This window comes from Microcaecilia unicolor, chromosome 5 (genome assembly GCF_901765095.1).
Source record: "Microcaecilia unicolor chromosome 5, aMicUni1.1, whole genome shotgun sequence".
NCBI classification, from domain to species: Eukaryota; Metazoa; Chordata; class Amphibia; order Gymnophiona; family Siphonopidae; genus Microcaecilia; species Microcaecilia unicolor.
Window position 1 is genome coordinate 302,121,426 of NC_044035.1, and position 13,824 is coordinate 302,135,249.

Below are 13,824 nucleotides of genomic sequence, written 5' to 3' on the forward strand. Positions count from 1 at the left end.
AGCAGCTGGTCCGCACTCAGTGTAGCAGCCTAGAGCAGAGTGAAAGGCCCCACACTTCGAGCAGTGCTTTACCCCTTTGGTGGGCACCGAGATCACAGCACACATTCTGCAGCTGAACAGAGGAGCCTGCGCTTCACGGAGGCCTTCGTGACTTTTTTTCAGTTGCAAACTGCTGACACTGCATGTCCTAAGGCAAGGGAAAAGTGATCACCGGCCTCGTCTGCCTTGAGCACCATTGAACCCGGTCCTACCAGAGGGCAATGATTGCTTCCTGCTCCGCTTGGGCCAGAGTGCACAACGAACCTCGATCCAGCCAAAAGGAGACTCCTGTGGCTGTCTGACTTTTCCTTTTGCTCTTTTTTTTTTTTAATTTACTTGCTGCTGAACAGACTACAGAAACTCGGTAAGGCAGAGAAACAGAGGGGCAGAACACTCCCCCTACCCAGAAGGGCTGAGTGACCGTGACATGGCATCACCGGATATGTCACAAGTACCAGGGAGCACCGGGAGACAACTGGGACCAGCCAACCGGACCGAAATCTCACAATCCTTCTCTTTAGAACGTTTCCATTAGATTACTCGCCACCGAGGTCAGACTGACAGGTCTTAATTCCCAACCTCCTCCTTACTTCCATTCTTGTGCAAAGGAACCATATCCCCCCTTCTCCAGTCCACCGGGACCACTCCAGTTTCTAAGGAAGCATTGAAGAGGTCCATCAGCGGAGCTGACAGAACTTCTCCGAGTTCCTTAAGCACCCTCGGGTGTATCCCATCAGGGCCCATCAATCTGTCTACTTTTAGTTTGGGAAGCTCCTCACGAACACAGTCCTTCGTAAACGGGTCTTGGTCTACCATACATCCATCCCCTTTAGTCTTTGTTTTCTGCAGCCCTACTCCCGGTCTTTCATTCATGAACACAGAGCTAAAATAATTGTTAAGCAGGTCAGCTTTATCCTTATCATCATCCACATATTTCTCTCCCTCAGCTTTGAGCCTCACAATGCTATTATGGCACTTCCTCTTGTCACTTACATATCTGAAAAAGGTCTTATCACCCAATTTTACCATATTAGCTATCTTTTCCTCCATTTGCCGCTTCGCTTTTCCAGCTTCTCTTCGCTTATTTAGGTATTCTCTCCTGTCTTCATCTTTCTGAGTCGTCTTATAACGTGCAAAGGCTAGCCTCCTTACCCATACCTTTTCAGCTACTACATTCGAGTACCAGAGAGGCCTTCTTTTCCTCTTACTTTTATGTAATTTTCTAACAGTTTAGTTGCCTTTACTATAGCTCCTTTCAGTCTTGTCCATTACTGTTCTACATCCTTCAGCTGTTCCCATCCCGCTAACTGTTCCTTGAGAAATTCCCCCATCTCGACAAAGTTAGTTCCTTTGAAATCCAGGACCTTCAATCTCGAATGAGCCCTCTCTTCCTGTTTTAATATTGAACCATACCATACAATGATCACTAGATGCCAAATGGTCTGCCACCTCGACATCAGAAACGTACTCTCCATTCGTAAGCACCAGGTCCAGAACAGCTCCATCCCACATCGGTTCCATTACCCACTGCTGGAACAATTCTTCCTGTAGGGAATCTACGATCTCTCTGCTTCTAGACAACCCCGCAGCCGGGACACCCCAATCAACATCCAGCATATTGAAGTCACCTATCAGTAGTACTTCCCCTTTCCTAGCTATCTTGTGGATGTCTTCAATTAAGTCCCTGTCCATTTCCTCTGACTGTGAGGGTGGTCTGTATATCACTCCGATATAGATACATTTTCCTTTCCCTCTTTCCAGTTTAACCCACAGCGTTTCTTCCATATCCCACATGTCCTGCAGTTCTGTCACTTGGATATCATTCTTAGCATATAATGCCACACCTCCATCCTTTTTTCCTACTCTGTCCTTCCTGAATAGATTATAGCCAGGTATAGCAACATCCCAGTCATGGTTCTCCGTGAACCACATCTCCGTGATTGCCACTAAATCCACGTCTGCTTCCATCATTTTAACCTCTAGATCTAGAAGTTTGTTTCCCATACTACGGGCATTGGTATATACAAGGCTCTTCAGATGTTACTCTTTTTTTTTTCTCTTCTATACAGGCATTAGATGTCCTACCTTCCTTGGAGTTAATTATGGCTTCGTGGCCTTTTATACCCATCCCCATTAATTTTAGTTTAAAGCCCTCTTTAGTACTTTAGCCAGCCTGTTGCTGAAGACACTCCTTCCCTTCCTTGACAGATGGACACCATCACCGTTCAGTACCTCTTGGAAAATCATCCCATGGTCTACAAAACCAAAGCACTCTTGTCAGCACCAACCACGCATTTATCTCCAAGATGCTTCTCTCATTCGACCTTTACCTTCGACAGGGAGGATCAATGAGAACACCACCTGTGCACCTAGATGCTTCACCCTCTGACCAAAGCCACGAAGTCTCGTATGATATGTTCAGTAGGATATTTAGCTGTATCATTTGTGCCAACATGGATGAGTAGAATAGGAGCGTGGTCCGTAGGCTTGATGAGTCTAGGCAATCTTTCCACAATATCACGAATCTTGCACCAGGCAGACAGCACACTTCTCTGGACAACATATCTGGCCAGCAGATGGGCGCTTCGGTACCCCTGAGAAGTGAATCTCCAACCACCACTACCTTTCACTTTCTTTGGGCCAATTGTCCAGCTGTGATGGCATTTTTGGTCATTATTTCTTCCTGTTTTTTAGATGTTTCTAGCTCTTCTACCTCCAGGGCTGTGAACCAATTCTTTAGTTGAATAGAAGGTGGAGTTGGAGGATTGATCTTGTGGGACTTGGTGACCTGCTACCAGCTGTGCTCTGTCTGCCCAAGATCTTCTCTCCCTTTGCTGGAAGTCCTCAATGTTTTGACCTGCGTCTTTTGGTCAAATTTCTGGTTGTCCCAGATGTTTCTTAGTCTTGCCACTTCTTCTCTTAGTTCTTGTACTTCTTTCACAAGGGACTCAATGTATGTACATTTATCACATGAAACCAGAATCTTGTCTTGGTCCAAGGGTTTGGTCTTGACAGTGGTAGAAGCTGTAATGAAAGCAGTAGCTTTAGGGGTTCTTTGTTTCTATACCATAGTTACTACTACTTAACATTTCTAAAGCGCTACTAGGGTTACGCAGCACTGTACAATTTAACATGAAAGGACAGTCCCTGCTCAAGGAGCTTACAATCTAAAAGACAGGTGTACAATCTAAATGTAGGGGCTGTTGTACTTGTTATAATAAAATATGTAGCCTGTCACACAACTACCTGTTATTTCTCCTACTCCTGTTCTATGGGATATAGGGGGTAGGTAGTTAATGTGTAGTTTTAGGGTAGGAACTGAGAACCTGAAAAGATTTACTGTGTGGGTGGAATTCAATATATGCATCTGACTATTTGAAATTCAGTGACTGAGCTTTTTCCTTCAGAGTATTTGTTTTGGGGGGTTTTTGTTTTGTTTTTTTTTCCTCTCCTTTCCCTGATGTGCCGGTTGGTTGTAGACCTAATTCAATAGATTAATCTTGCAAAGTAAAGACCTAGAATAAATCTGATCCTGATCTATGGGTATAGCTGACAATGATTTTTTGATTATACTGCTAATACGGTACTGCCAACAGTGAGAGAAGCTTGATGAACAAGTTTAAGGAAGAGAAGGTAAATTGGTATCCTGTGTGATATATAATGAGAATAGCAACCAATGGATATGTTAACAGAGGCCCTTTTTATCTAGAGCAGGAAGCCCCTGATGTTGAGCAAAAGGCTGGGGATGTACTGTGATAATGAATGGTTTACTTTTCAAAAACAGTTGTAATTTGGATGGAGTTAATTTGTGATAAGTAGTGTATTTAGGAAGTATCAATCTTGGGGTGAATGGGCTGAGGGGCAGGGTGGGTGGGCTTAAACTTAAAACCTGTGGAATGTGTTTGCTGTAAAACCTCTCTCTAGAGCTGTATTAAGCCACTTATCTACACAGCTGGTTGGGATTAGGGGAAGACAAGGTTTAGAAATGAACCAGAAATGCCAAAAACCACAGCTCTAAGGTAGGGATAACTAGAAATAATGCCAGAACAAGTCTTATCTGTGAGCTTTCAGCACTTCAAGCAGGAGTCAAGAGACTGTGTAGTAGCCTTCAGCTCTCTCAAAGCAGAAGATTTAGCCACGCCTAAGCTATACATTTTGACTACAAACAAACAGGTGGGGGAGAGCTCAACCCACTTTAAGGAAAAAGAAAAAGATGTAATACAGAGTTATAGCAGTTTTGAAATCTAGTACTCAGATTAACAGATATCAAATAAAAATAGTCAATAAACAAGTTAGAAAACACAGCAAGCAGATCACAAGATTAAATACACAGTTTCATAAGGTCCTCTTGCAATTCACTGAGTAAAGGAAAATATACTCCAAATAAAACAAGAGATCCCAAAAAAATACCTAGGGGAACAAAACTTACAGCTACACCTCTAAAAAAGATATATCCAGGACTTCTTTAAAAATATGGAGGAAAAGCCTCAGAACTGGGGAAGGGGTAATTAAGAAAAACATTACAGCATTTTTAATGCGGGCGCAAAATTTTACCACCCCATGGGAGAAGTTAACAGCCTTGCTCATGCTGTAAAAAAAAAAAAAAAAAAACCACCGTGATTACCACGGGTCCAGCATCTCTTTCCTTCTCTCATCATGTTGCGTCTTTCCACCATTTTGAGCAAGAAGATCCTCCATAGGCCTGCTCCAGGGGCCTTCCCTCCTCTGCCGGCTCCTGCCTTCTGTTGTAATAAAGGCCCCAGAGCAGGCGTGAAGGGGCTCTTCGCAGTGAAAAATGCCAGACCCCTGTGGGGAAAGTGGGCCAGTGCTGGAGAGAGGGCTGGAACTGAGATGAGCAGCACTAGAGAGAGCTGAAGGGGACAGAGGAAGCGCTATAGGGGAGGGCTGTAGCTGGAGGAAACAGAGGTTGCACTGGAGGGGAGGAACAGAGGGCTGGAGCAGAAGGGGATAGAGGCAGCACTAGACGAAAGGGAAGAAAGGAAGGGTGAGATGCTGCATGTGGATGGTAGATGGACACAGAGAGGGCAATGCCAGACATGGGATGGAGTTATTATGGACACAGAGTGGGCAATGTCAGACATAGGGAAGAATAGGAACATAGATGGGAGATGCTGGATTTGGGGGGTTTAGGGACCAGAAAAGAAAAATGAATGAGTTGAGGAAGAAAAAAAAGATAAACAGGAATAGACGTAGAGACAGAAAACTGGAGGAAAAAAAAAAACTAAAGATTTGAAATATCATGATTCATCCAATATATTCACAAAGCTTCCATCACAGTGAGAGAACCAAGGATACCCCAGCATGATGATCAGCATGCTAAGAAAGGCTCTTTATTCAACTTCTTATACAGCAATTAAGGTAATACATAAACTTTGCTTTTTTTTCTCCTTTTTACTCAAAAATGACAATTTAAAATTTCCAAATCCATGCCTAGTCATGAAATTATGAAATAAAAAAACACTTAAAACAATTTTGTTTTAAATAAATATGCATTCAAAATAAACTTCATTTTCAACTTTTTATAATGTCTCTTCAAGCACGCTGGCTATGCAAGTTGCCTATCATCATGCCTAAAAATAGAAGATACTACTTTTCAAAACACTTAAGATGCACTATATTCATTAAAACAAATCTTTACGACAGTAGAAACTTTATAAATAAAAATGTTTTTAAGATCTTCTAAACTCTATAATTTCTATACAATCTACTAGTCAAAGGCAAAAACTTCCATACAACTGTGGCCTGATAGGGCAATGAAGATGTCAAAAATTTTAACAAGATAACTTTGCTAACTGAAGGACAACACAATAACAGTGAAATCACACAATCCATAAGGATTACTGTTTGCTAAAGAATTGATTAAATTAATTATAAAATGAAGCTTCTCCATATAGCATTTTAAATATAATAATGCGCAGTTTGAACTGGACTCTAGCTTCTACTAGGAGCCAGTGTAATTCAAGGAAGACAGGAGTAACATGTTCAAATCTAGGCAAAGAACAGATCAGCCTTGCTGCTATATTCTGAAACAGCTGAAGCCATCTAATTGAAGCCTTGGTACAACCAGATAAAACGACACTACAATAGTCCACGTGGGACAAAATCAATATTTGTACCAATGTAGCATGATATGCGTTTGATTGTTAGAATTATTGAAATATGTAGCAGGATATCAGCTTATTTTCCTGGATCAGATCTGAATCATATAAAAGGTACTACTGCAAAGATTTTACTCCCCGCCCGGAAACTACTGAGACCTAAAGCCATTAACACATCTACTACCCTTAACAAAAGACTATTCTCAAACAAACTCTGACTGGAAAAATATCATTTTGGAACTGTATCATTTCTTGTAACACCAACAGCCTCAAAAATCTTTCTAACTGCTCTAAGTTTCTTAAGAACATAGAAAGATTTTTTTTTTTTTTAACTACAGAGTCAACATGATTTTTCATAGTTAGAAAGCTATCAACCTCAACCTTAAGAATCCTTAAGGAAATATTAAAGAAAAACTGGTCAAAACCAATGATGAAACTTTGACACCTCAGAGGATCACCAATAGAGCCTAACCACAAAACTTAGTTTTATCTAAGTGGGAAGAAATCCAGTTATTTATCAAACTTATACAATTTTGAATACCAAACAGAATAGGAGAGCAATCTCTCATAACTGGATAGATTACAGTGATATCTGCATATATAAAACATTTTACATTAATCTGCTCCAAGACTAATTCAATTGATTGAATCAAAAGATTGAAAAGTGAAGGAGGTAAGAGTGAACCCTGCGGTACCCCACAACAGGCCTGTCTATGAATCCAATATAATACCTTAAGATTTTACTCTATAATACCGATTAGATAGAAAACCTTGAAACCAGGTCCATACTGCGCCCTGGAAACCAAATTCACTGTTAACAAAAGGTCATGATCTACAAAAATCAAAAGCGCTCAACAGATCAAACAATGACCACTGCATCCTGACCATGACTTAATAGAGTCTTTCCATTAGCAATAAAAGAACCAACTACAGTTTTGATACAAAACTTTTCCAAAATCTAGATTGGGAATAATGGAAAATATCATATTTATCTAAATAACTTTCCAGTTGTTCAATCACAATACCTTTTCCTGGAGGGACCAAACTCCTTGAGTGTGAAGCCCATCTACATGAGCTCACCACTCCAGGAGGGATGCATCCGTTGTCAGCACTTTTTGTGACTGAGGAATTTGAAAGGGATGTCCCAAGGTCAAATTGGATCGAATTGTCCACCACTGAAGGGAATTCTGAAAATCGGCGGACAACTGGATTGCATCTTCTAGATCCCTCGCAGCTTGATTACCACTGGGAAGCTAGGGTCCATTGAGCTGATCTCATGTGAAGATGGGCCATGGGTGTCACATGGACTGTGGAGACCATATGGCCTAGAAGTCTCAACATCTGCCGAGGAGTGATCTGCTGAGGTGCCCTATCCCTGGAAACTAGAGACAGAAGATTGTCTGCTCTCGCTTCTGGAAGATAAGAATGAGCCGTCTGTGAGTCCAGCAGAGCTCCTATAAATTCCAGTTTCTAAACAGGGAAAAGATGGGATGGGATAATTTATTACAAACCCAAGTAGCTCCAGCAGTTGAATAGTCATCTGCATGGACTGCAGAGCTCCTGCCTCTGAGGTGTTCTTCACCAACCAATCGTCGAGATAAGGGAACACATGCACTCCCAGTCTGTGTAGCGACGCTGCAACCCCTGCCAGGCACTTTGTAAAGACCCAGGGTGCAGATGCCAAACCAAAGGGCAGCACACAATACTGGAAGTGCTGCGTTCCCAGATGGAATTGAAGATACTTCCTGTGAGCTTGAAGTATCAAGATGTGGGTATAAGCATCCTTTAAGTCCAGAGAGCATAGCCAATCGTTTTCCTGAATCATGGGAAGAAGGGTGCCCAGGGAAACCATCCTGAACTTTTCTCGGACTAGGAATTTGTTCAGGGCCCTTAGGTCTAGGATGGGACGCATCCCCCCCCCCCCCCCCCCCTGTTTTCTTTTGCACAAGGAAGTACCTGGAATACAATCCCAGCCCTTCTTGCCCTGGTGGAACGGGCTCGACTACATTGGTGCTGAGAAGGGTGGAGAGTTCCTCTGCAACTACCTGCCTGTGCTGGAAGCTGAAGGACTGAGCTCCCGGTGGGCAATTTGGAGGCTTGGATATCAAATTGAGAGAGTATCCTAACTGGACTATTTGAAGAACCCACCGATCGGAGGTTATGAGAGGCCACCTTTGGTGAAAAAATTTTAACCTCCCTCCGACTGGCAAGCTGTCCGACATGGACACTTTTACAGTGGCTATGCTCAACCGGAGCCAGTCAAAAGCCCGTCCCTTGCTTTTGCTGGGGAGCTGCAGGGGCCTGCCTTGGCGCACTCTGTCGACGAGAACGAGTGCACTGGGGATGAGCTTGGGAAGACTGTTGAGAAGGAGGATTGTACCTACGCCTGCTATAAGCAAAGGGAGCATTCGTCCTTCACCAGAAAAACGTCTACCTGATGAGGTAGTAGCAGAAGGTGCCCGGCGGGAGAGATTGTCCATAGCGGTTTCCCGCTGAGTGATCTGATCAACCACTTGTTCGACTTTCTCACCAAAAATATTATCCCCCCGGCAAGGAACATTCGCACTCCGCTGCTGGACTCGATTGTCCAGGTCAGAGACACGCAGCCATGAGAGTCTGAACATCACTATACCTTGGGCAGCGGTTTTGGATGCAACATCAAAAGAATCGTAACCACTCCTGGACAGGAATTTACGACACGCCTTCTGCTGCCTGACCACCTCCTGAAAAGGCTTGGCCTGCTCCAGAGGGAGCTTATCGACCAAGTCCGTCAGTTGCTTCACCATGTTCCTCAAATGAATACTCGTGTAGAGCTGGTAAGCCTGAATTTTGGCCATGAGCATAGAAGACTGATAGGCCTTTCTCCCAAAAGAGTCCAGTGTTCTAGATTCTCTCCCCGAGGGCGCCGAGGCAAAGTCTCTAGAACTCCTGGCTCTCTTGAGAGCGGAATCCACAACCATAGAGTCGTGAGGTAACAAACTTTATCAGCTCAGGTTCTCCGTGAATCTGATATTGGGACTGAGCTTTCTTGGGAATGGAGGGATTACTGAGTGGTTTCATCCAGTTCCGCATAAGAGTCTCCTTGAGCACATTATGCAAAGGAACCGTGGATGACTCCTTAGGTGGCGAAGGATAGTCAAGGACCTCGAGCATCTCAGTCCTGGGCTCATCCTCAGATACCACAGGGAAGGGAACAGTCACAGACATTTCCCGGACAAATGACGAGAAAGAAATACTCTCTGGGGGAGAAAGCTTTCTTTCTGGAGAAGGAGTAGGATCAGAGGGAAGACCACAAGACTCCTCAGAAGAGAAATACCTGGGATCTTGCCCTTCATCCCACGAGGCATCCTCATCAGTATCGGACAAGAGTTCCTTAACTGCAGTCCGAAACCGGGCCCGTCTCGACGCCGGGGAACCACGTCCTCGATGGCGATGTCGAGAAGTCGACTCCCATGCTAGCGGCGATGAAGCTCCATCCAGTGATGTCAACGGGGAGTCGACCTGGGTGGCAGCCGAGGCCGATGCAGCACCGGCATCGGAGACCTCACCACAGGCGAAGAGCCAGCTGCCGCTTCCATCGACGGTACGGAGGGCGCAAGCACCCCCGGCACCGGAGCAGACTGATGCAGCAACCCTTCCAGAAGACCTGGAAGAATGGCTTGGATGCGCTCGCCCAGAGTCGCTGGCGAGGAAGGCTGTGGGGTCGGTGCAGGAATGTGTGGCAGAATCTGTAGATCTTGAGGAGGCGGTACTGGGCTGCCCGAGAGTGTTCCTCCCGGCGTCAACGCTTCACGGGTGCCAAATCCCTCAATGCCCCGGAGCTCCCAGTACCGTGCTTAGAAGCAGACCGATGACGGTACTTCTTAGCCTTTGCTCAATGAAAGTCATTGATACTCCTCGGTACCGACGAGGAGGACATGGAATCCACACGCCTCCTCGGGGTCAGGTCCGAGAGTGGTCGGTCCCGGTGGGCCTGCACAGCAGGAGTCTTCGGGGCAGGTGGAGACCCACTCGATGGCTCACTGCTCCCAGCATGTGGTGGTCTTCGAACAGCCATTACCTGCGCTCCTGAAGTTGATGCCATCTCCGGTGCCGATATCAACGCCGCCGACCTCGGTACCGAAGTCGACATCGATGCCAAAGAACCGGGCGAAGCTACAAAAAGACGATCCCGAAGAGCTTTTCTCGATGCCTGTGTCCGCTTTTTAAGGCTAAAACACAACTTACAGGCGTCTGGGCGATGGTCGGGCCCAAGGCCTGACGGAAGTGAAAGGAAACATAAAGGACAAAATCTAGGAAATAAAGGTGTTTTTTTTTTTTTTAATTAATTTTGAAGGGAACAGGGCAAACAAAAGAGAAAAGAGGAAAAAGCGCGAAAAACAAAGGCTCTTCTCGGGCCAAACAGAGAGAGAGAGACTGACAAGCAGTCACTCCCTAACAACTGAGCGGGACTCTCGCGCGATGGGCAGGATGATGGCCGTGCCCACGCGCTGGAAGGCTCTAGCAAAGATTTTGTTGCTATGGAAGATTTCCGTTTGTGGGCCTGCCATGGACGTCGACCCAGTCGTGAGAACAAGCAGCCTGCTTGTCCTCTGAGAATATCCATAATAAAACCAACTCACTAAGGAATAACCCAGAGAGCATGCAAAATGCATGCAAACAAAGAGAACTGGTAATTGCGGCCAGTGTTTAAAAAAAAAAAAAAAAAACACACACACACACTAAAACATTTTGGCATGTTTTTTTCACTTTTACTTTATCGCTGAATAATTACTGCAGCTTGGAGCAGTAATAATGTTTCTCGTATGGGAGTTAAAGGGTCATCTGAGGTGATGTGCAGCAAAACACATTCCTGATAGCCCCAAAGGCCCTTAAAGCTACCCTTCACCCATTACCAAAAAAACCCTGCTAGTCTAGATGGACCCGGTTGCCTCAAATGGGTCTCCTTTTAAGTCAGGAGACATTGCTACGTTTCCCCCCAATGTGGCAGGCAGCCTTCTAGAGGTATATTCTGATGTACCACTAGATGTCAAGCACCACCATTTTGTGGTAGCAGTACATGAGGATGCCACTGGATACTTCTTTGGGACTAGATTATTCTAGGTTCATGGGGGTGTTGCAGTATCAGGGCCTTTCTGTGCCTGGTGCCATGGACTGGATAGCCTTCTTACACAAGGGGGAATGGGGTATTTTTTTTTCTCTTTACTTAACTGTCAGTGCATAGCCGTTCAGAATACTAATGCACAGCTTATTACAGTGGCCCCTCAGTGTAGTGAAGCAAAAATCGTAACCAGTAATTTACTGGAGACATTAAATTCTCCAGTATTGTAATGCAGATCAAAAAAAGCTGCATTACTTTGGAGACTATGATACCTTAACTAGACTAATTAAAGAAACAGCACATAAAATATTACAAATTGGCTTTTTGTGAACTCACAGCCAAACTGTTGCAACTGTTAACCTTGCTGACATGCAATTCACCGGTATGATGATAGCCAGATGTGCATATTTCTACCACGGCTACTCTTTTTGACCATCATATGTTTTTCAATTATTGTCTAGTTAGTCTGCTGAAACTCTGAAAGTGTTTTTTTTTCTTGCCAGCTTCATCATACTTCTGATTCTATGCTCTTTTTGCCAGTTGGATCCCTATGATTTACTGACTTTGTGGAAGGTGTCTTCTCTGAAAAAAGCCAAAAATATTAGAAGTAAAATGTATTTAAGTATTTTAAAAGAAAATGAATACATCGTGAGATGATGATTATGCACCATGGCAAATGTCGCTTAAGATTCAAGAGTTCAGTAACATATCTTTTCAAGCAACATACAAACTTATCATTGTTGGTGTCTATTTGCTACCTTTGCAAATGTGGAACCCCTTCCTTCAGATTCTATGGTGATAGTCTTTGTACGACGCTGCAAAATTTGATCAATGTCTTCTTCACAAAATTTGGACCCCTCATCCTCTTCATCCATAATAGCACCATAGGCACCTCTTCGAAGCAAATCTTCTATTTCTTTTTTAGAAAGTTGTTGAATCTATGAGAAGAAACCATTCTTTCACACATTTACACATTTCTAACAAGGCCCATATGTTATCCCAAAGTTTCTACAAATTGATAAATTACCTCTGTACTATTCTATGCTAAAACATCAAATATATGTTCAATACTTTGTAAAAAAAAAAAAAATGCAAAGAACATTTAGTTATAGCAGAATGACAATAAAAATAAAACCCCTACAACATTATGCAAAAAAAAAAAAGCCCCAATAAAAGACCAGCTGGCTAAGAACCAGGGAAGCCAGAGTATAAATCCCACTGCCATTCCTTGTGATCTTAGGCAAGTAACTCTCCACTGTGTTGGGTGGAAAACCTAGATTGCAAGCCTAATGTACTGATGTGTTAAATATTAATGAGCCAGAATAACTACTACTACTACTACTACTATTTAACATTTCTAAAGCACTACCAGGGTTGCGGAGCGCTGTACAATTAGCAAAGAAGGACAGTCCCTGCTCAAAGGAGCTTACAATCTAAAGGACAAAAAGTGCAGTCAATCAAGATTGAGGCAGTCTAGATTTCCTGGATAGAGGCACAATGGTTAGGTGCCGAAAGCGACATTGAAGAGGTGGGCTTTGAGCAAGGATTTGAAGATGGGTAGGGAGGGGGCTTGGCGTAAGGGAGTTTATTCCACGCATAGGGTGAGGCGAGGCAGAAAGGGCGGAGTCTGGAGTTGGCGGTGGTGGAGAAGGGTACCGAGAGGAGGGATTTGTCCTGTGAGCGGAGGTTACGGGTAGGAGCATAAGGGGAGATGAGGGTAGAGAGGTAGTGAGGGGCTGCAGATTGAGTGCATTTGTAGGTTAGTAGGAGAAGCTTGAACGGTATGCGGTACCTGATCGGAAGCCAGTGAAGTGACTTGAGAAGAGGGGTGATATGAGCATATCGGTCTAGGCGAAGATAAGACGCGCAGCAGAGTTCTGAACGGATTGAAGGGGGGATAGATGGTTAAGTGGGAGGTCAGTGAGGAGTAGGTTGCAGTAGTCAAGGCGAGAGGTAATGAGAGAGTGGATTAGAATGGTGTGCTCAGAGAGGAAAGGGCAAATTTTGCTGATGTTATAGAGAAAAAAGCGACAGGTCTTGGCTGTCTACTGGATATGGGCAGAGAAGGAGAGGGAGGAGCCGAAGATGACCCCGAGGTTGCGGGCAGATGAGACGGGGAGGATGAGGGTGTTATCGACTGAAATAGAGAGTGGAGGGAGAGGAGAAGTGGGTTTGGGTGGAAAGACAATGAGCTCGGTCTTGGCCATGTTCAGTTTCAGGTGGCGGTTGGACATCCAGGCAGCAATGTTGGATAAACATGCCAATACTTTGGCCTGGGTATCCGCAGTGATGTCTGGTGTGGAGAGATAAAGCTGGGTGTCGTCAGCATAAAGATGATATTGGAAACCATGAGATGAGATAAGGGAGCCCAGGGAAGAGGTGTAGATTGAAAAAAGAAGGGGTCCAAGGACAGATCCCTGAGGAACTCCAACAGAGAGCGGGATGGAGATGGAGGAAGATCTATGAGAATGTACTCTGAAGGTACGGTGGGAGAGATAAGAGGAGAACCAGGAGAGGACAGAGCCCTGGAACCCAAATGAGGATAGCGTAGCAAAAGAAGTAAAT

At 44.3% G+C, this 13,824-nt stretch overlaps 1 protein-coding gene across 5 annotated transcripts in view; it reads right to left on the reverse strand.

The window, feature by feature from the left end:
• LOC115470793 (chromodomain-helicase-DNA-binding protein 9-like) overlaps window positions 1-13,824 on the reverse strand; it is a 624,303-nt gene that overhangs the window by 211,278 nt on the left and 399,201 nt on the right. For all 5 annotated transcript variants that reach the window (XM_030204322.1, XM_030204321.1, XM_030204320.1 and 2 more), the window contains one exon: window positions 12,018-12,197. In XM_030204322.1, the coding sequence (XP_030060182.1) occupies window positions 12,018-12,197 (180 nt within the window). The remainder of the gene's footprint in view (window positions 1-12,017; window positions 12,198-13,824) is intronic.